Source organism: Astyanax mexicanus, chromosome 3, assembly GCF_023375975.1.
Source record: "Astyanax mexicanus isolate ESR-SI-001 chromosome 3, AstMex3_surface, whole genome shotgun sequence".
In the NCBI taxonomy this organism is placed as follows: Eukaryota; Metazoa; Chordata; class Actinopteri; order Characiformes; family Acestrorhamphidae; genus Astyanax; species Astyanax mexicanus.
The window spans coordinates 49937710-49961145 of record NC_064410.1 but is presented as its reverse complement, the minus strand read 5'-3'; the positions used below and the strand labels follow the sequence as shown (position 1 = coordinate 49961145).

At 35.7% G+C, this 23436-nt stretch overlaps 2 protein-coding genes across 3 annotated transcripts; one reads left to right on the top strand and one right to left on the bottom strand.

Annotated features, from left to right (window-relative positions):
• The first annotated feature begins 389 nt into the window (after positions 1-389).
• On the top strand, positions 390-6690 carry psmb4 (proteasome 20S subunit beta 4). Its single transcript, XM_007245655.2, has 7 exons — positions 390-586; positions 3378-3584; positions 3708-3854; positions 4757-4838; positions 4971-5087; positions 6127-6215; positions 6531-6690. The coding sequence occupies exons 1-7, from the start codon at positions 465-467 to the stop codon at positions 6541-6543; spliced, it is 777 nt and encodes a 258-aa protein (XP_007245717.2). The 5' UTR covers positions 390-464; the 3' UTR covers positions 6544-6690.
• A 495-nt stretch (positions 6691-7185) lies between these two features.
• pogza (pogo transposable element derived with ZNF domain a) lies at positions 7186-21287 on the bottom strand. Of its 2 annotated transcripts, none has more exons than XM_007245654.4 (19): positions 21133-21287; positions 19494-19596; positions 19281-19382; positions 18951-19048; positions 18373-18463; positions 18097-18240; positions 16677-17111; positions 16486-16574; positions 15159-15529; positions 14222-14376; positions 13950-14050; positions 12702-12848; positions 11811-11945; positions 11426-11610; positions 10909-11049; positions 10700-10759; positions 10486-10598; positions 10176-10200; positions 7186-9890 (listed from the first exon to the last, which is right to left on the bottom strand). In XM_007245654.4, the coding sequence occupies exons 2-19, from the start codon at positions 19573-19575 to the stop codon at positions 8237-8239; spliced, it is 4128 nt and encodes a 1375-aa protein (XP_007245716.3). In that variant the 5' UTR covers positions 19576-19596; positions 21133-21287; the 3' UTR covers positions 7186-8236. The 2 variants fall into 2 exon arrangements, with proteins under 2 accessions (XP_007245716.3, XP_049331386.1); XM_049475429.1 differs by having other exon boundaries at positions 21201-21230.
• Positions 21288-23436: the final 2149 nt, after the last annotated feature.

The following is a 23436-nucleotide window of genomic DNA, read 5'->3' as shown; positions in this document are numbered from 1 at the left end:
ATATAACAGAAATTCACACCTACCCATCCATGTTATTTTTATTTCTATTTCTAGAAAGTTATTTTTATTTCTATATATCTCTACGTCGAATTGCCTTAAACACCAAATATAAAACCTTGAATAAAATTAGATTATATAATGCCGCCCATGTGTTTTTGGGCCATTGTTGTGTTTGTGCTCTCTAGCACACAAACTATATTTCTAATACAAGTAAAATAACAATAAACATTTTGGTACATTTTTGGCAAGTAAATGTAAAGGTTTTCAATTTGGTAAAATCAAAGAAACTCATCATTTTAAGTGATCTCTTTTTTTTCCAGAGCTGTATATTTACAATGTTGGGGATTGGTGTTTTACCCTTTGTAAAGGGTGGGTGGGGAGTGAGCATGGCTGAATTTGGGACAGGGCCCGCTGGGTGAAAGCAGGCGTTTAGCAGGCTGAGGTCATTTCCTGCACTGGTAAAGATGGAGGCAAACGGTCTGAAGCTGAATTTCTGGGAGAACGGACCGAAACCGGGTCAATTTTACTCCTTTCCAGGAGCCAGTCACACCACAGACCCAGGATATGGACCCATTAAACACACACTGTGAGTTTTAGAAGTTTTTACAGGTTATAAATGAGATAAACTGGCCGCCAGCTGTAGTTTCGGTTTTTCGGAGGCTGCTGTATCATCATGGTGGAAGGCGGCCGGTTAGCATGCTAGCAAACCGCTAACAATTGTTTCTAGCGAGTGGTAGCATTTAGAGCTGAATTCTTACTGTTTTCAGAGAAATGCTGAATAAAATGTAATGGTTTATGGAATAGAGAAATGTAGATAAGGTTCCTAAGCTGAGCTCGTTGTTGCTAACGTCTGTTTAGCTAATTCTAATGTTAGCTAGCTAGCTAGCTGGCTAGTGTTGTTTCGTTTAGGCTGTGTCATGTAAGCTAACATGTTTAGTTTAGGTAAGAATTAACCAGAGATGTAAGCAATAGTAACGAACTAGAACTGCTTCACTACTGTACTTACGTAGTATAAAGCTGCATCTTTACTTTACTGAAGTGTTACTTTTTTTCTCATACTTCCACTCTTACTTCACTACATATTTCCCATGCACACTAAGAAAAGTAAGTACAGATTTGTACTTAAAAGAGTACAAAGCTTGTCGCTGGGGCTGTACCTTATATTGAGGTACAAAAAAGTAACGTACCTTTCAGTGAAAGTCCTTTTTTGTACCCATATTTTTGTGCCAGTAAAGATTATAAAGATTATAAACACTATCATCAACTAAATATGTGTCAAAAACTTCATGATCCAAAATTGACTGACGTTCAAATAAAAAAAATAAAATAAAATAAATAAAAAAGTCTAAAATAAAATAAAAAAAAAGTCTGTACTTCCTGCTGTTAGAAATTACTTCGTACTTCAGAGGGAACAAATCTGACCCTGTAAAGACCAATATTGTACCTTTCAGGGTACAATAATGAAGAGTGTACCTTTTGAGTACATAAAAGTACTCATATCGTACTCGTTTTTTAGAGTGTATGTTTAATACTTTTACTTTTAGTTAAATATTTTTTTAGTTTTGCATGTATCAGTCCTGGATATTGGGTTGGTTTTCTAAAATAAAGGGCCATATTGAGGTTCATGTAAGGTTATAAGGTTAAAATAAATTGGTGTTTCTATGCCCTGATAATCCATACTGAGTTTTGAGTATGTTTACACTTTTAATGATTTAAATTAGACCAGATAACAAAACTTCAGGAGTTTTTTTTTTTGATAGAAATATTTAAAAATGTTTTATCTCCTTATCTGCTGAAAATATGTTTTAAAACGTAACACACCTGTCCTCTGTACATAATAGTTTGTGTCTGATTTAAATCTAAATGATCATATTTCTTCTGATATGACACACACACACACACCCCTCCTGGGAACTTTTCTCAAATTAATTTACAGTCCAAGTATTTATTAAAGAAGGGCGTTGGTGGTGGTGGGTTTGACCTGTGCTCAACTTCACTAAACCTTTGATCCTTGCTACAGCCAAAGAAATTGAGTTTCCGGTAGCCTAAACATTTGAAATAATATAAACAATATAATATTCAAACTTTTAAATACTTTAATAACTTATGTTAGAATAAACTACTTACAATACTTGAGTACAAAAAATGTTGAATATTTTCATACTTCTAGTTCTACTTAAGTCACTTTTTTTTGATAGAGAAGTTGTACTTGTACTGAAGTCTGGATCTCTAGTACTCTATACATGGCTGGAATTAACAGTAAAGACATTCAGTTTCCTGATAAGAAAATTACAATATTATGTAAGACCAGTTGGTACTTTTACAGTGTGCCAAGTCCTGCTGGAAAATGAAATTCACCTCTCCATAAAACTTGTCAGCAGGGTGGTGATAATCACAACACCTTAAAGGAAAACTCTGGTGTGAAATGCACTTGGGGTGTAGTGAAACATGATAACGAGTACAAACGTTTGTCAAATATCCCATCTCCAATCTCCCTTAGCATTCTGAAATACAGCGCTTTTAGCTGATGCTCCTAACAGTCTTACAATTCTAGGGATGGGGCCCACGCACAGAAATTTGTATTGTACAGCATTAACAAGCTTAAAATAGCTTCACACTTTATTGGTAGAATTCAGAGGGCCCTGACCTTTAAAACAAGGTACTGAGATCTTTGTAGGTGCACAGGTAGTTTATTAAAAAGACTTGAAATTAAGTCATGATAAATTGACTGATAAGCAGAAATGATTCTGTGAAAATACGTGCTGTCTCCTACAAATTTCAGCTGTCTCCTACATATTCGTTCACACACATCAGTCTACTTATCGTGACTTAATTTCTAAATGACGACACTTGTATCTCAAAGTACTGTGTGTATAAACCGTGTTTTTAATAAGCTACCTGTGCACTTTCAAAGTTCTCAATGCCTCTTTTTAAAGGATAACTAAACCCCCTGATTTTAGCTGACTCCACCTTCAGCTTGAGCCAAATGATAACGAGTACAAAATTATGTCCCTATATGTTTGTCTGTATAGCGTATTTAACAATTGGAAGGAAATGCCAAAAGACTAAGGACAGTTCAGAGCTGTTTCTTTTCACTTAAAAAGTTTAACCTTTATCTTTATTTAAGATATTTAGAGTTGTGTATTGCAGCAAACCCCACAAGTTGGACAAGTATCTGAAGTTTATTTCAATAATAAATAAACCTGGTGCTATGAGGCTATAATATCAGAAATTCTATTCACATTACTCTACTTTAGTTCAGTTCATGTGCAGAAATTGAGGAATTGAAGTTGGATAGCAAGTAAGCAGACAGTAACATTGTGTAAATGTGATGTTCTGATAAACCATTAATTTAATGTCCCTCTTTCCTTTTCCAGTAACCCCATGGTGACGGGGACATCGGTGCTGGGTGTGAAATTTACTGGTGGTGTCATCATCGCTGCTGACATGCTCGGCTCTTATGGCTCTCTGGCTCGCTTCCGCAACATCTCCCGTCTCATGAAGGTCAATGACAACACCATCCTGGGTGCGTCAGGGGACTATGCAGACTACCAGTACCTCAAACAGATCATTGAACAGATGGTGTAAGTGCTCAGTTAATATGGTCTATTAATTATATTCCATTCACAGCAGAATGGCAGCAGTGTCTCTGTACTGTTGAGCAGCAGTGCAGATTTTTTTTTTAAATTCCTGTGCCATTCATTTAGGATTGATGAGGAGCTTCTTGGAGATGGCCACAGCTACAGTCCCAAAGCCATCCACTCCTGGCTTACACGAGTCATGTACAATCGACGCAGCCGGATGAACCCACTGTGGAATACTGTTGTTATTGGTGGATTCTACAATGGAGAAAGGTGGGTTTGCATTTTTGTAAATAGTGAATAAGTTTCGGCTCATTGGCCTGACAGTAAACAGAAAAGACATAACATAAAAGAAATGACTAGTTTTTTTTTTATCTGATTGAAGTTTGAACAGAAGTAAAAGTAATAGAAACTGTTTTCACAGTTGACAAATAAATAAAACAAATGATGCTAATTTATTCTAATTTAGCCCTCTCCCACTGTATTCCATACAAGTGTTTGAGCACCTTTAGACCTTTTTTATTAATTTAAGTAAATAAACATTTAAACATTTTGATAGGGTCATATGTAAGATGTATGTTCTTGTGACATCTATGGAGATGTCAGTCATGTGGGGTCTTACCAGCATATGGACAGTTCTGAGTTGTGCTCTTCCAGTGGTCATCTTGATCTGCAGAGTACATTTACCTGTCACTATGATATGTCAAGCTGAAAATGCTGCTTCAGTTCACGCCTTAATGGCATTGGATTACTTTTGTTTTCAGATCTTTAGACAGTAACTTAAAGAAGCCCATGGTTGCTAAGTGTATGCATCATGTATGAAAAGTCAGAATTTCCAAAGCTTGGAAATTTCATTCAGCACTAGTTGTAGTTGATTCAGTTGATGGTTTTTAATTACAGTTTGTGACATGCATAAGGCTTGGTTTGCCAATTTAGATGTGTACAAAGTGTTTGTTGTTTTTGCTAGACCAGTTTGATGATTTAAAATTTTATTTTGTTAGGAGAGAGAGTAACTGGGTTTTTGGATTGCTGAAAATATGATGCTTAATTAGAGACAGAGGCTATGTAGAAAATAAACTTTTTAAAACTTTTTAAGCTGGCATCAATTTTATGTTAGGGATTGATTGAAGATAAAAGTTACTTTATTATGATTCTTCTTCTTTTTATACTTTAAGCTTCCTTGGCTATGTTGACAAGCTAGGAGTTGCATATGAGGCCCCAACAGTAGCTACAGGATTTGGTGCCTACTTGGCTCAGGTGAGTTCAAGGACGATATTGAAAGTCAGAAGAATTCATCATGTAGTGCATTAATCCCTCCTATGCATGATACACCAGGCCTGGTTAAGAGATTATGGTTTCAACTCCAAATGTGCTTGTTTATCTTTTCAGCCGTTGATGAGAGAGGTGGTAGAGAACAAGGCTGAAATAACCAAGGACGAGGCAAGAGCACTTATAGAGCGATGCCTCAGAGTACTGTACTACAGAGACGCCCGTTCCTACAACAGAGTAAGAACTGCTTTTCATTTCCTTTAATTAATATATACTTGGAAAATAACCTAGCTGAATATGTTTTCCCCTAAACATATTAAAACACAGTCCTTATAACATGTTTAAAAATAGTGATTTGTTCAACAAAAAGCATGATACATTTGCCTGAAGTGTGCTTTTATGTGCTTGGAATTTCAGAACAATTCAAATTAAGAGTGTGCCATATTGTATCGTATTTCGAATATCGTGTATGATATTATACCCTGAAATAACGCGCCATATCACCCACCCCTAATTATTACATCAGAATACTACTTTTTTTTTTTTTTTACTGTTTTTGCAACAACAAAAAAAAAATCACTGTTCTCATTTTCCATTATATATCTGCTAGAGACTATCATTTATTTTACTTTTAACCTGGATATATGGAGATATTTGGAGTCGACTTATCTGACTTTTGAAGTTGAGTGTAAACTGTGTGAATGAGTAATTTACTCATCTCCTGTTGCGCTTCTGTCCCCAGCACTTTGTGTAATAAGATACTGTTACAAATGAACAATTAGTCGACAAATTTAAATAATGGACATTGTTGATTATATCGACTAATCGTTGCAGGCCTAATTATTAGTATACTTACATTCTGGGTCATTGACTTCTGTTAGAAATCTGATAAAATTCTTGTATTTTTTTGTATCAGTAAGGAGTGTGCCAAATTATATCTTATGCAATAATAAGATGTAATTTTCATTTTGTTGCAGTAGAGTATTCCTAAAATAATAGTTCTAAATCAGTAATTCAGTTTGCTCTTATTGTCAAAAGTTTCATTATCGCAAAAATACCATGAAATATTATGGTATTATTTTAGGGCCATATTGCCCACCCCTCATTCAAATAATGCTTAAAATATTATTAACTGATAATTAAATATAGACAGGGCTTTAAGTGATTCTCCCATTAGTGTCAGCAGTGGCACACAAAGTATAAAATTATGGATATTTGTTTCTTCTCTGTAGATATTGTACTGTCTGTGTTTTAAAAATGTATGTTTTGCTTTTAGCACGAGATCGCCATTGTGACTGAGGAGGGTGTTGAGATTCTTGGACCACTATCATCAGAAACAAACTGGGAAATTGCCAATTTGGTCAGGTGAGTTGAAGTATTTCTTTGTACCGTGCGTCAGTAAAATTAACCCCTGTAAGTATTTCTGTAAGTATTAGTTAGATTAGCTATTAGTATTAAGTAGATGTAATGTTAACAGCAGGAATTGACCATTACTCAGGACAGAAAGTTGACAACTTTCCATCTCAACTTATATTATACAAGACTGTTAAACTTTCCTCAAACTTTAATACCATATTTTAAATGTAAATTTAAAATATTTGTGAAAGAAAATATGTTGCAAGTAAGAATTTAAGGAATTACTAAAATAACTTATCATCTGCCTCTTTTTCTCTTTTACAGTGGATTTGAATGAAAGCCCCTCCTGCTGATTCCTTTTTGGCAATGCATCAGTGGACATTTTCACCATCAGAAAACTGCTTTTCAAGACTACACTTAGTTTAATTCATGATGTTTTCCTGTTTGTTTCTTTTGTTATACAGAAATAAAACCCTTAAAAATGCTGGAGTGTTTTTTGTTTTATAATATCTTTATAACACCATATGCATAAAATGTGAGTAAAAGAACATTTCACCTTATGATTATATATATATATATATATATATATATATATATATATATATAAAGACCAAGCACAATACTGCACTTTGATGATTGGGGTATAAAAAAAAACAAAAATTAACCGTTATCAGGTTTTGCATGTAATTTGTTAGGAATTAATTCCAAATACTGATCATTTCTTACACCCTTAATGATAGACTGTCCTGAGAAACCCTGTCATAGTACCTCTGCAATTCTACTTTAATGAGGTTTGTTCTACCCTGTTCTAACATACCCTTTATCATGTTTAACCGTTTTAAATTGATTTAGAAATTTACCCCTGCAAAGATAAAGAACCAAAGTATGTAGTGATGTAGTGATTAATATTGTCCTTATTCCTAATCTATTCATGTTTTTAAGCAGCAACATAAAAGAAATTAAATTATACAGTACAAAATACAATAAAAATGCTTTATTACAACAGACAGCCCTTTAATTATGAACAAGCAGCCCTCAACCATAGATTATACCATTTGTATGACTGATAGAGTAATTTTGTTCCTTTGCATTATATAGTTATGAACAGAATACTTAATGAGAAAACAGGTGAATAACAATGTCTACACAAAAAAAAAAAGAATTCAGTTCAGTAGTCAATAACCTGACATGACAGTCATAATTTGTACAGAAATATGAAAGCTATGGCTGATCAAAACATATGTAAAGGTGCACTAAGGTTTTACTTGTTTGTTAAAATATGGCTAAAACATGCTGCAACACATTCCTTTAGCTGTGTTTATCTTACTTCCACACCAGCCTAGCTCTCTGCATTCTGTTTCTAGATATGGACACATTTCTGATCTGCATTGTTTGTTCACTGTCCACAACATACTTTAAAACTGTGATAATTTAGTGCACATTTACATATGCAAACTAATTTTGAATAATGTCAAAAAATTATTTCCTTCCAAAGGATAAGCTGCCCAAATGTTTCTATTGCTTTGTTGTAGTGCTTTTACAAGGAACAAAATACAGAGAAGGCTTCTTGACGATTACATTAATAACACAATCTTCTCAGCCAAAACCAAAATCATCAGTATGTAAAACAGTGTTGAAAGTTGGTCATAAAACTGACTTACTTAAAGCAACAAATGGCACTTTTCTGTTGCATGGTATCAATGCTACTCCACTTGAGTACTCTACATAGCATTTGCTTCTCCATTAGGCAAATTTGGTACCTGCTACCTTTTTGCATCTTTTATATGAGCCAAGCATGGACTAAGGTATGACATGTAAACCTTGCAGAGAGTTGACAGACCAGAGTGAATATTCTATTTGCATTCATCCAGCCAAAAACTGGAAAAAAAAGGAACATAATCCTTTCAGAAGTGTGTTTATGGAAAATGCACCAGGCATTCAGGTACCAAAAAGTGAGTAGAAATGAGTAGGTTAATTAGTGTTAGGTACCATGCATCAGAAAAATGCCAAATCTCAGTATTTTTTAGAAATTAACAGTCTGTCATTTCTGAATCTTCAAAGCCAAGGAAAGATTCTAGATCGCTGTCTTTCTCAAAGATATTTTTCAAAGATTGGAAATTGGACGGCGGGGAAGGCAATGGGCTTGGTAAAGTAATGTCTAAAGTATTGCTCTTCTCCGCACACCACACATCTTCCTCAGCTTCATTTTCCTTCACAGCTCTAACAGCGAGTGCTTCTGACAGACTACGAGCCAACTTAGAAACCTCTTCAGGTGCCATGTCTGCAGAGCAGCTCAACACCTGATCAAAACTACGCTGAAGGAGTTGTGGCTTTGCTGCCAAAACATCCAGCATCTCAGTGAGCCAGGACGCGAGCAGAAGAGCCAGGTTAGCGGGTTGTGCACCAATAAGATCTTGTGGTGCTTCCATCACATGCTGGCTCCAGCGAGCTTGCAGGAACTCTCGCAACACAGGCCAGACCCCAGCCTCCAGGGGCTGCAAACAGCATGAGCAGGAGCGTGGGACTATGCCTGGCAGGGTACTGGCACTGTTGAGCGTCGCCAAGAAGTCATCAGACATGTGTCCACGGTAAGAGTCCATAACCAGCAACCCCTTCCCTCCAGAGCCAGGGTCCACATGTTGACGCCACACTCGCTTAAACCACAGCTGGAGTCTTTCCTCATCTGAGAAGCCCTCTGGCTTTGCCTCTAAGATAATGGAGCCTGGCAGAGCTGGCACATTTGAGGTGAGGGGAGCACCTTTGAGAAACACCATGGTAGGTAACATTGTGCCATCAGCCAAGCCTGTGAACACCATGTCCATAAGCAGGTCTGTTTCACCAACCAACTGAAACGCAGACATCATGGAGGAGGAATCAGCAGAGGCTGGATCTAGCTGCTCCATGTCTATGAATATAGAAAACTCATCCATAGCACCAATGGAGGACTGAGCAAAGCCCTGTGAGGAGACCTGCTTAGTAATTATGCGAGTAAAAGAGTGCACATGTTCCTGAGATTTGGGAGGTAGCAGTCGGCTGCAGACGGACAATGCATGGACATCAAGATTATAGCGCAAGAGGAAATCCACCGCCCACTCGTATGAGATCCCTGGCCCACCAACTTTGTTCATGATCTCTGAAGCTTTGGAGAAAAGTTTCCCCTCATTCACAGGCAGCTGCTGCTCACGCTGACACAACACCCATTCAGCTAGCCGGTCACTCGCTCGAGGAATCAATCCCTCCCTGCTGTGCGGGGGCCCGAGCTGATTCCGACGCTTAAGCAACAAGGACTGAACTTCCTCTGGCTGAGTGTCAAAATGGTTAGCTGCCTGAGGAACACCGAAGCACAGGGCGTAGAGCAACATCTTCAGTTGTGTTAAAGTCAGTGACCCTCCCACTGCATGTTCTTGCTGAGACTGGGCACCACTGGAAGGCCCACTTGAATCCTTCGGCCGTGTGCCGCAGTTCTCATCAGGCACAGTGCTCTGATCAACAGGTTGCTCCTGAATGGGAATTGATGGCATGTGGGCAGTGCTAACAGGAAGGTTAATGCATTGATTAGGAGTGCCAGGTTTACTGGGGTAAGAAAGTGAACGCTGACCCACTTGCACCACACGGAAAGGCAGAAGGGTCCTTGAAGCAGGCCTGTGATGTTGACGAATTAGATCTGTTGGTATGAAGACAAATCTACAGAAAAAAAAACAAAGTTGAATAAATTCAGGAATTCAAACCTTTTGAGAAGAATCAGGTTTAATTGAATAGCTGTTATTAGTGGAACTACACTTTACGTATCATCCCTATTAACAGCAGAAAAAAGTTAACTTTGGTGATATTACTAATACTGTTTCTGACTGCTACTTATTTTAAATATAACTCATCAGCAATGATGAGCTATATTAAATTCAGCTCTAAAATGTTACCATGACCACAACCATTTCCTTGAAAAGAGAAAAATATTCTACTACACTTTACCTTTTGTAGCCACGAGAAAATCCTCCTGAAAGAAAAGAAATTAATTAATAAATTAATTACTCTGGCTGATTTTCTTAAAAAGGCTAATTATATTTCATAGAAATTAAATCAGTCATATCTCCAAAGCAAAGAAGGAGTACAACACAATGCAAATGTAGTACCACTTCCTTAATTTCCATACGACTCCTGCCTTTATGCAAATGTCCCTCCTCCAAATAAATCACTTAATTTAATTAGGACACAAATTTAAGCTTTTTTTTGCCTCCCCCATATTTAAACCAAGCTTTCTCCCATTACAGCAGTAACTCACCACTGAACTTGCAATGGCTGGAACAGTGATCAGGGTTGTCTGCCAGATGTTTGGCCATGGAGTCCCCAACCTTAGTGGTGTAACTACACAAACTGCAGCTTAGCTGACCCAATCTATGTAATTAAACAAAACAAAAAAATGAATTAGAAATTCACCAACAACCACAATAACATTATCGTAACATTAGACAAACTAGAAAAGAGTGATTTCTTACTTTGGGCAAGGCTTGTACAAGTTCAAGTATTTATTCTGGGTTTTGCGAGGAATATGGTTACTGTAAACAAAAACAAAAGATCTTTACCACCAACGACAAATTATTTAACAGAATGCAAAACAATTAAATCAAATCAACAAAGACACTAATGACTGATGCATTACTTTTCACATTCTTAATTCTTCAACACCACTCTTTCATACACACACCTGATCATGTGGTTGGCATAAGCTCTGGAACAGCAGGTGCAATAGTGGCACAAGGAGCAGCACACAAAGGTAGGAAAGTGCACAGAAAAATCTGGAATCTCATAGTTACACTCCATGCAGAACTGTTTTTTCACTGATTTGCTAGGAGATAAAAAATAAGGTAAAGTTAGACAAAGAACAAAAGAGAGACAACAGTGTTCTATGATGCAGTGCGTAATAATTTGTTTTTAATGCAAACAAAATTTCCTAGCACAAATTTAACATATACATATAATATACTGATCCCATTGTCTCTCCCCAGAACAACTCCCCAAAATAACATTGCTGAGAGAGAATCTTTAAAAAGCTAAACAAAGTTTATTAAGGGGAACGGTTGGTGAATAAGAGAACTTAATGTTTCATTACAAAACTAATGTAAAGTCATTGTTTTTTGAAGTACTTGCAATATCTAGGATATGTTAAAAAAAAAAATCTAACATGGCTGTAAAGATCACCTTTAATAAGTATGCTTACTTACCACTGACTCTGAAACTTAGTCATGAGTTCCAGCATGCTTTCAACAGGCTTCCTCTTAGCAGGCGGTACAGCAACTGAAGCTGATGCTGAAGAAGATGGAGGGACCTTCAGAGGGGGACTTGAGTTGTGTGCCTTTAGGGAAGAGTCATCGTCTCCCTTATTGGTTGAATAAGCCCGGATGGTTACCTGACAGATAGATGAACAGGTATGTCATGTTTATCTTTTTGATGACATACATTTTGGCATATTTTGTTGTCTCTATATTAACTGAGACAGAAACACCTAATATACAATATTGCATGATGCACTTCCACACCAATCAAAATAAACAAGACATACTTTTTTATTTAATTCCTAATAGAAGAGTGAGGGTGGGAGAGACTTACCCTGGTGCCAGGCTTAAGCCCCATCAGCTGCACAGGTTTGAGATGAGTCCGATGGTATAAAGCCTTGTGATCTGACTTCTCTTTTGTATAAAGGAAGTGAAGCCGGCACTTGTCACAATGTTGGATTGTTTTTCTCTACATACACAATCAGACATAAACATCATTTAATACAAACTTTTTAGCATTTTTGTTATTCATAAAATCCTTGCAGACCTGTTAATTTGCTGGATCCCTGGGAGAAAAATGAAGAGGTAAAGTGAGACGAAGAACATGACACAGTTTATATAATAGCACCCTTTGCAGGGACACTGACAATTTATACCAAATGATAAAAAAAAATTCTACATACAAAATCAGACATTAATAATGCTAAAGATTCAGTTAACAACTCTGATCCTCTTTATCATTTACAAAAACCAAGATCATTAGAGAGCATTCATAACAAGAGAAACACTGTGGTATGTGTATATGAATGTGTAGGGGTTAGAGAGATCATAGATTTTTTTTGTCAAATTGTAATATAATAATAATAATAATAATAATAATAATAATAATTATTATTATTATTATTATTACATTTTTGCATAAATCAATTGGCAGAGATTGATATGTCTCTTTCTGTGTCTGTAATGCCACACAGCAAACTTCATTTTGTAATGATCAAACTGTAGCCGCTACAAAGAAAAAAGTCTACAAATATTTATGTTTAGGGCGTATCTACGTATTGGATATATTAGGTTTCAGATATTTGAAAAGTTGTTGTAATATATTCATCTATGCATTTCGTTAACTGTGTAATGTTAGTAACATACATGTCACTAAAATTTACTGTTACGGCACTGTTACAACTATCTAACAATAATCTCCTGCTCTAGTGTTGGTTACAGTTACCTGGTGCTTGCTGTAGTGTAACTGGTAGCTGTTGCTGGACTTGAACACTTTGAGGCAATAAGAGCACTGCAGGAAGTTTGTGTCCTTGTGGAGTTCTCGGAAGTGAATTACAACATCACTGTAGAACGACGAGCGGAAATTGCAGACCTAAAAAGGAATAGATTGGAGGAATACGCTTAATTGAAGTCTGCTTTTTGCTGACTGCAACTGTCTGATTAAGATACAATACAGTAAAATGTAGTAATCTGCAATTCTTTACAGCACAAAACTGAACTTAATAAAACTACATAATAAAATAATTAGAAAAATGTTTAAGTTAACTTAGTTTAGTCAAATGTCTTTCTTACTTACATTACAAGCATCTGCATCTTAGTTTTGTTAACAATATATATTAGGTTGTCAACTCAGATACATTAGTAAATTACTTTTTGTAAATATTTTCAGTACCAGTCAAAACTTTGGACAAACCTTTTCATTCAATGTTTTTCTTTATTTAATTTATTTTCCACATTGTACACTAATATTAAATACATAAACACAATTAAGGGAAATATATGGAATTACGTAGGAATTGTCCTTCACAATCCCCAACCTAAACCCTAAAACTGAGATGGTGATTTGGGATGAGCTGGAGCTTCACAGTGTAAAGAAAAAACAGCAACTATTGTGATTCTACCCAATTAAGAACACAGATTAAAAATACCAAGAGTGTTCAGATCTGTCCCCAAAGATAAATGTACTGCTTAGAATAATCTAAATATAAAACACAATCTGGTTTGTTTAACACTTTTTGTTTACAGAATAATTCCACGTGTTCCTGTATAGCTTTAATATCTTCATTATTAATTTACAATGTGAACTTATGACTGATGCTGTATGTCTAAGACCCGCCATTAATTTGTTTACTCTGCAGGTGAGGACTTGCCCCATCACACAATGTTCTCAAACCGGGAGGATTTACCAATAGTTGAGTACATTTATGGTTTCATAGGGGGTGGAACTGTAACTGCTTGCTTGTCAAAAGAAAAGAAAAAAAAATCACAGGTTTGAATACTGTCAACAGTACATCAGAGAAAAGTTCTTACCCACAGATTGGAAAAACAACAGTGCACACTACTGTTTTTGACTAGTCTTGACTTAAAATGTATTGTTGATTAAACTAAGTGATCAGAAAACAGTAAAGAAACAACAAAAAAAAAGAGAAATTTCAGAAAAGTAAAGGCTCAGATTTTAAAAGATGAGGTTTACCTGGCAGATGTATGGCATTTCTCCAGGCTTGTGCATTTGTTTCATGTGATTCAGAAAGACAGGCTCATTTTCAAAGGACAATTCACAGATCTTACAGAGGGCTGCAGACAGAAAAAATAACACGTTAACATTATCCTTTACATTACTCAGCCTGATTTATATTTTACTGTTGGTAAATCAAAAACTATAACGTGTAAGAAAATTGGAAAACATTTATTTGGGAAATGTAAAACATGGATATTGATGGTGGACTGGGAATGGAAGGGACTCACCTGTGCATTCTACTTGGCTATGGACAGTCTCAACGTGGCACTGCAAGGTGAAAGGTGAGGAAAAGTTACGGTAGCAATGCAGGCATTCAGTGTGGCAGTCCTTATCACTGTTCTGGCGTTCAATTTCCATGTGATGCTTCATGTGGTTCATCAGCCTGCAGGCAGAAAAATGCTTAACCTTGTACAAATTAAAATGCAATTTAAAAGAAAATTAAAGGGCAAAAGAAGATACAGGGCCTTGTAAATGCATTCTACCTCCTTAAAGGTTTCAGACTTGGGTTAGAAATGAGAACCATAGATTTTTTTTCTCTGATTATGATCAAACATACATGAATTAAAGAGTATTTTATTTGTTTTACTTTTTGTTGATTCACAAGTAGATATACAAATATTTGAATAATATATATGTATACATATAAATGTATAACTGTGAGCTTTTGAGTTCAGTTGAATACTATTTTACTGTCTCAGACGAACGTCTTATGCATATAACTAATACCTTCCCACTTGTAACCCAAACTATTAAATGATCAATAATCTACTACATACCCTTATATATTATCCATTATACTTGTATAGCAATTAAACTCTCACAGTGTGCAGAACAGGCCACTTTTAGGGGTGTACCAATGCACGATATTGAAATATATCGTTGAATCAAATTAAAATTTAAATTAAATGGGCCGATGTCCAATGTGCTGCAATGCGTCATGGGGAACAGGCATTCTATTAATTATAATGTCCAATATAGTGGCAATTATGAAATCCCAGAGCCTGTAAACATCTTAAAATCAACCAATAACCAACAGCCTTTACCAGTTATATGTCACACTTCACACGTCTACCAGTTGTGTAGACATTAATAGATCATGGAACAGCATGAAAAGAGCAGTTTTTCATCAGTAATCAAATTAAATAGTGATGTGACTGATCTTACTTGATGTTGTTCTTCAGCTTTTTGTCACACAGCACGCATTTCATCATGATAGGCACTTGGTTATTCTCTATCAGGACAGGCTGACCAGGGTCCTTCCCATAGAAGAAGTCTTCAACCAGTATGATGAGCTTGCTGTGCTGATCACAGTCCCCAGTGTCAGGACTGGGAGCACCTTCTGGTATCTCAGAGGTGGTAATGTGTTTCAAAGTTTCAGAAGAAGGGGGATGAGGAGAAGAAGGAGGAGAAGTTGATGGATGCTTTCCACTGGCAGAGGGGCTCGTAGGGCTCCTGTGTGAGACACGTCTTAACCTTTTTTTCCTGAGCTTAACTGACAATGCCTGGACGCCATTTACAAGTGTCTGGTTGCATAGCTGAAAGAGATGAAAAAACAGTCCAAAAACAGAGCAAACCTGTGAAATGAGAACTTATATTGTAATATAAACTACTATAACTGTTGATGAGCAATTACAATATTCTCCACTCAGCATGTGGATACACAAGTTTAAAAACCTACATTTCCTCAAAAAAATAAATAAATAAATGAATAAATAAATAAATAAAAAATCTTGTTTTCGGAATTAGCAGTGTGTTATGGGTGAAAATATATATTGAATAATCACAAAAACATTTTTAAATAAAATTTAGCACTAATGATCAAAAGTTTGAAACATCCATCTATCCATCACCTAAAACTCTGTTGTCACTAGACTGGATGAGTTTTAAAAATATAGCTGTTAAGTAAAGAAAGCCTAAGCAACTAAAAAACCTCGGCCAGTAAAGTAAGTGTAAATATGTATAATTCGAAATAAATCTGCTTTATTTGTTTTACTATCTTTATAGCTCAGTTGCTTCAAAACATTTTAATGTTAGCATAATTTAAATGTAACAAAAGTGAAATAGTACTGTTTTATTACAAGATAGCAAAATGTTCTCACAATAATTTTGAATATAAAACAGTGAAACTCTATAAATATTAAAATAAATTTTTTTATTTATTTATTTAATTGACTAAAACTAGACTAATTTTGTTTTTGTTGACTAAAACAAATAACTAAATGACTCAAATTTGATTAAAACTATTATACAGTGTAGACTAGGACTAAAACTAAATCAACATTCAAATCACCTGTCAAAATAAAATTTAGATGAATGTAGCACCTAGCCCTGCCCTTGATTGGTAGTAGTGAGCAACCAATTACACTTAAAAATGGTTGATGATCGACATTAATCCCAAAATCACGAACCAATTTATCAATACATTTGAACCATTATACATTTTTCAGACTAAAATTGCGTGTGTGTGTTTAAAAAGAGAGAGGGGACTTACACACAGATATCCACGAAGAGACGGAACAATTTTATAAGGAACAGCACAGACAGAGCAGGTCTGTGGTGGTCTGGATGCACCCTGAAATACTGGAACACACAGAGACACATCAGATTCAATCTCAAACATTAGTGCTCATCTGAAATAAGCAGCTGAATCAAAGTTTTATACAAAAATTAACAAAAATGTACCGCGTGTAATAACAGGCAGTTCCTGTTCCTCTTGAGTAACAGTACGTGAAGCCCTGCGCTTCTTTGGTTTTGGGGTCAGAACCCGTTGTTTACGAGAAGCGTCCTGGGTGTTAGCTGTTCTTGGATTTGAAAGAGTTGATGTTGCTGTGGGAATTACACAAGTGGATGCCACAGAGGGAACTGTATGGGTTGCTGCTGTTGCTGCAATTGTGTGGGATGCCACTGCCGCTGAAGATATAAAGGCTGGCCCAGGAGCTGTTAGGGTGGGTCCTGCCACAGGTGCCGTGAGGGTGGCCTTTTCTGCAGGAACTGAGGGAGTTAGCCCTGCCAGTGGAGCTCTTATAACCCCTGAAGGCCTAACTTCTGAATTGACCGCATAAGATGCAACTGTAGGAGCCGCAGAAGATGGAGGACTGGTAACGTGCACCGAAGCCACTGAAAATGACATCACAGAGAAGAGACAGGCAGTGAGTGCGTTTACCTGAACTTAATAATACAATCATTATTTCTGCAGTTATTTGATTACTCAAGTAGTCACCTAATACAACATACTCTGATTTCTTAGATCTGAGACCTAGATTCAAGAATCCAGTTAAAAAAAATGCAATTTGGACAAAAAATGCTATGTGTAATAATGCTGTTCAATATCCTGATGTCAATGTGAAACACAATAAATGAATGCTATTGAAAAATATTCTTCAAATTCCAATTAAAATCATCCAAAATAATGAAATCCTATCAATTTCAATGAAATCATTTAAGTTCTTGAAATTTGGAGAATACTATGTTTTTATCCGATAGTGACAATATATGTCATTGTCTCCAAAGAAACCAGGCAAATTATTTAAGACCCAGTGATTTGAACATGCCCTGGTACCCACATTCATTTGCTTGTGTTTTTGATACATTAACACATTTATTTGGTGAAGTACCACCTTAGTGTGCTTCACGTACCACAGTTTGAGCACAACTGGTCTGACATGCTACCGACATGAGACATTATCAAGAATTTGTGCCATGTGTCCTAATCTTTTTCATACATAACTGCAAAATATAGATTCCCTTGTTAAAGAGTAAACATGTGGAGGATTTAAAGAGAGCAGGAAAATGAGTAGAAAACAGAAAGAAATCTGAAAAAAGTGACATTTGTAAGAAATCAAGGAATGTTTGTATCCATATTATGTTCAGTTCTCAATCTGCATGCACGCACACATAATAATGAAAAACAAAAGGTTCACCTCTGCCAGTATAGTTGCTCCATATTACCAAAAATAAAGTTTAAAGTTTACATCATATGCTCGTGTGAGATTATTATCAGGCTGAGCGAAAAAACAATTATTGTCTGACTGATGTAAACACAAGAGTCTTCCCTTTATCTAACTACCCAAGTGCACATAAGCAAGTACAATAAATTACTGACAAGCAGTGATGTTTTGAACACCAGCTGGACCGCAAATGGTAAGGTTGACTGGGATCTGAACCGTGGTGTATTTTTCTGAAGGTGCTGGTTGTGGTGTGCCTGATGGAGAAGCCAACTGGGTGGTGCTGATCTGGCCTGTCTGAGCTGAGGAGAAATGGCAGAGAAGTCCATTATTGTTGAGACAAACAGTACAAGGCATCATGAGCAATACTGAACATAAGATTAAATAACAAAATTAAAGGTGATCTCTTCAGTGGTACTTTTTGTAAATCTTACCTGGAGTTAGAAATGCTAAAGATTGTCCAGTAGCTCTGGGTAAAACGAAACCTAATGGGGTTGTAATGTTCTGAGGAGCAACTGGAGACATCTGGAGGAGATAAAAAAATAGACACGACATTACATTACTTACAACCTAGCAACACCAATACAAGTAACAGCCTTTTTTTTTACTTTTATATTAAAACAGACAATTGATCTTAGAAAGATTTTGGTAGATGGAGATAACCAAACACATAAATCTGATATGCCTCTAAACATTTTACAAAATGTCTTAAGTTTCAATCCTCTCCAATGATTTTTAACTATCTGCAGCTGTGCTTTATTCTAATTTTGACATTTTAAGTAGTAATAACTGTAGGGTGTTTTCACCTTTTCATTTTTTGGCAATTATATTACTAATAGTAATTACTTAAATTATCTTTTCTTTATTTTAGTGTTTTTAAGTTGTATGTGTTTGGTTATATTACCTCTCAATGTAGATAGAACAAAGATCACATTTCAGTTATTTCTATATGTCAAAAGGGAGAGGAAAACAAATGTCAAACACAGAAAAGACAAGATAAAAGTGAGCAAACCTGTGAGGTAATGAAGACAGGCTGACCAGGTGTGCCACCTGCAGCAAACTGAGCAGGCTGCAGAACACTGGACATCACCTGCTTGGATACAACAGGAGCTAAAAAGAAAAAAATCATTTTTCTTTCATTTTCATGTTCATTAATGTGGGAGAAACTTTTAGTCTATAATGTCACGATTTTCACAGTCCTTCCCTGATCACAAAGACATTCTGACTAACACTGCTAAAAAAATATTTAAAACTATTAAAAGGTAAGGGGATACATGGGCTTCTCAACTGTGTGCTTAAGACAAATATTTTATTAATTCCCTTATTTATTGTAAAATCTCACCAGCAGTAACTGTCAAATCTGTTGGCTTGATGTTCTCAGACACAGGGGACTGCGCAGCAAAAGCAACTGGTTCTGGTGAGACATCTTCGTGTCCATTTTGTGCTAAATGAAAACACAAAGCTTTTTAAAAAGAGCATAACATACATAAAGTGTCAAAAGACACACTTAACTAAATATTAAATATTATTCATTAAGTGGTCGATAACAACATACCGAGAAGTTGTTGCTTGCCTTCTTCACTCCAGTCCACAAACTCCTCCTCCTCACACTGCATGTATAATTCTGTCTCGGCCATTTTCCACACAGCCTATGGAGCCTTCAAAGAAATGTATGCAGGACAAACAGTTTTAGTTAAATTTCACATGTCGACTATTTTTTTTAAGAATAATTGTAAAGCCATTAACACATTTTAGCAGATTCATGTTCCCTTATTGTAATTTTGACTAATCATATGTTACTATCCATTTACAAGGAACATGGCTCTTAGCAATCATTATTTTTTTCTAGTACAATGTTTAATTAAACATTCATCAATTTTTACAAGTTGTATTGTAACTATAATGCGAGATATCTACACTGTAATTCTGAATTTGAAAATTCCAGGTACATTACACATACAAGCAAATTCTTACTAAAAAAAAGTAATATATATACTGTAGACATAAAAACGATTTCAAGGTCAGTTTTTTGTGCTGCAGTATAACATATAGGAAGTTAAGCTGTTTTCTTTTTTCTCTTATTAAATATAAAAATTATTATAAAATACAATCCCAAAACTATTATATTATTAAAATGTAATGTTATTGATTGCTTTGATTAAATTTAGTTACAAAACTGAGGGAAATAATTTATTAAAGTTTAAAAAACTATTTTTTGATCTTGATAATTTTGGCTGGCTAATTAAGTTGGTCAGTGTAACTTTTAGCAGTTCAATTGTCTAACTGCTTGAGGCTAAATTCAAAAATAGAAAATTAGCTGTAAAACTGAATCATTTCACTTTTTTCATTTAGTAAAGTAAAGTTTAATTTTAATTTCTGCCTTTCCCAAACAGAATTGTAGGAAAAATGTAAAAGACATTTTCTTACATTTTTACATCTTGCAACAAAAGTAAATTGTTGAACTGAAAAAAGTCTAAATCTAAAAAGTCTAAATTTATCATTTTTCCTGCAATTTTGATTGTGTACAATTTGGAAAAAAAAAATGTATGAAACCTTTTTTTTAAGTTTTACACCATTTCTTTTATTTTGGAATTTAGAAGACAATAACTAAGTAACATTTATTTGTCAGAAAAGTCAGGTTGTGACAACAATGTTGGAAAAACGTAGTTAACCGGTGCGTTTGCTTGGGAAATTCTACCCTACCTAATAAAACTAATTTAATTAATTAATTAATTAATTACATTGGAGGAAAGTTTTGATAAACTAATGAAACAATTTACTACATTGAGAAAACAATTTATTAAAGTGCGGAAATACGATTTTTCGAGCTTGATAACTTTAGCTAACTTAGCTTAGCAAAGTTTTCTATGAAAATGTAATCATAACATGTAAAAGTGTAAGTGTAAAGTGTGGTATTAGATGTGTGTGGCATGTCAACCAAACTATTCTGTAGCTTGTTTCCAGCAGAAGTGCTCAGTGTGCTGAGTGTGTGCTGGTTTGTGTGTATGTGAGGCTAAATGCTAACAGAGCTACGAGCTGCATGTGGACTCGCGCTTCCTCGCCCCTCCTACAGCTGTGATAAACAGCAGGCTAGCTGCTAGCCTAGCCTCTCAGGCTACATGATTTCAACACAACTTCCCAAAGCAACGAGCTGCGATTTCTCTTTGAGCTCGGGCGGGGCATGCACACCTTACCTTGTATGCTATTTTTCAGGCGTGCACGGACACGGTAAAGCACCGCGGTGGCGGAGACACTTCAGTACCTGCTGCTCTGTGCCATCGGGTAGAGGAGCAGTATCGGAGCCCGCTGCTGTTTCTCCGGCTGCGAGCTGCGCGCCGCGGTAGGCTAAGCGCCTCAAAACGTCACTTCCACTCCTCCCTCTCACACGCTGATTGGCTAAGAGCTTTAGGATTGGGCGGGCTTTTCGTTCGTTTCCTAACCTTTTCAAAACTGATTTAATTATCAAATCTAAAATATAATATTCACAACACCCAAACACGCAGAGTTTATTAATGATACTAAATAAAGGACATGCTAGTTTTGACTAACCAAGTCTTTGAGAATCTGTTTTAAGTGCTTTAATATCCCAACATTCAACAACACTGAGCACTAATGCTAAGCTAACTATGTTATTAACAATTACCCATGTTTTATTAATGATATAAAACATGAGATAAAAATAAAAAAAGAGTGTTAAACTGTATGTGAACTAAACTTTGATGCGTGTGTATTCATATGTACGCCATGAGCGTTTGGTTTTAATGTCGTACGTGTTGATATGGGTTATACGTCTTATTTATGCTGGAATGCTAAGCTAAGCTAACTAACTAGCTACTAAAGAGAAGCTTGGGCGGCTAATTGTAGCAAGCTAGCTAGCTTAGGTTAGCTAAGCTAACTAACTACTTAACCTACGCTATCTTTTCTAAAATCTTTTCTTAAATATCTGTCTGTACCCACTGAAACTTTGTGTAGAGCAAGTTAACTCAAGTTTGCTTTGAAAATAAAACGCCATTATCTGAACAAAAGACAACACAGACACTGTTTAAACCATTCTGCTAGTTAGTTAGCTAGGTTAACTAACGTTACCTTAGTAAGGTTAGGTAAGTGAGCTAACGCTAGCAGCTAGCCTGCAGCCTCTCTGCTCTACGTCGATTGCAACGGACAACACCTGTTTTCTTCTTTGAGGTCTGTTGTCCAACAGAATTGACATTTATCAGTTAATCAAACAGCAACTTACTCCTGCCTACTCCATTGAACAAAATTAAATAAATCATGGTATGAGTTATTTTTACGGTTTAAGGATGATTTGATAAAATAAAAACGTTATATAAAAGCTAAGTATACAATAAAAATAAACAAATGAATGTTTGTTAAACAAATGATTACACTGAAATTAACATAAAAATACAAATAATATTTGTTTTTGGAGTGCGTTACAGACAGAAAACAGCATTCTTCTTTTATTTTTCATCACTGGCACATAATTCAAGTCTGAAAAGGTTATAAGTTTATTTATTTTCTTGTTAATGGCTTAAAGCCAGTGAAAATCTCAAAATGAGTGTTTCAGAAAATAATAATATTATATAATGCCATATATGAGACATGTCATCTGGTGGTGTTGATCCACTGTATTATTGGTCCAAAGTCAGTGCAGTGTTTTCCCGGGAAATCTTACAGCACTCCATGCTTCCCTCTGCTGACAACTTTTATGGAGATTTTATGCACACTGCCCACACTGCCAAAAGTACCAATCTTATACAATATTCATTAATATTCATATCCTGGCATCTTCACAGTGTCTGCATTGCCCACAAAATAAGACACTACTATTCTAATATAAAATTAATAATTACTAAACATAACAAAAAGTATTTTAAATCACAAAGAATTAGTAATAATGAGCCTGTATTACTTTGCCTTATATATTCTGTAGTGCTGACCTGCCTTTATGTCTGAGTTGGTGGTTATTTCTCAAGTGCAGTAGGCGAGGCTAAACTACTGTTTTATTGGCTAGTTTAGATTTATTCAGATAACAAAAGGTCTCTATAAGTGTTCTGTGCAACAAAACATTTAAAAAAAGAAACTACATGATGTCCATTTAATTGACGCAGGGTCTGAAAGAGTTAAAATAGATCACTCTGTGTGATCTATTTATATAATATGAGTAAGTAACTTTTCAATGATATTCAATTGTTTTGAGATGCACTAGAATATGGAGTGCATTATTAGTATCATGACATCCTGGATTATTGACATGTTGAATTCCTTCTATAGTCGAAATCGAATTTCACATTTGCATGTGGCAATACCTGGGCAACCACCTAAGACATGATAGCACTTATCTATGATACAATTGTAACCACTTATCAACTGATTAGCAACAGTATAGCAAACATGTTTTTTTTTTGTTATTTGTACATAATGCATTATGCCAACGTCTCTTGCCAGCTGAGACCACTTTTCATCAGCACTTGCTTTGCTATGCTTCACTGTTTCTT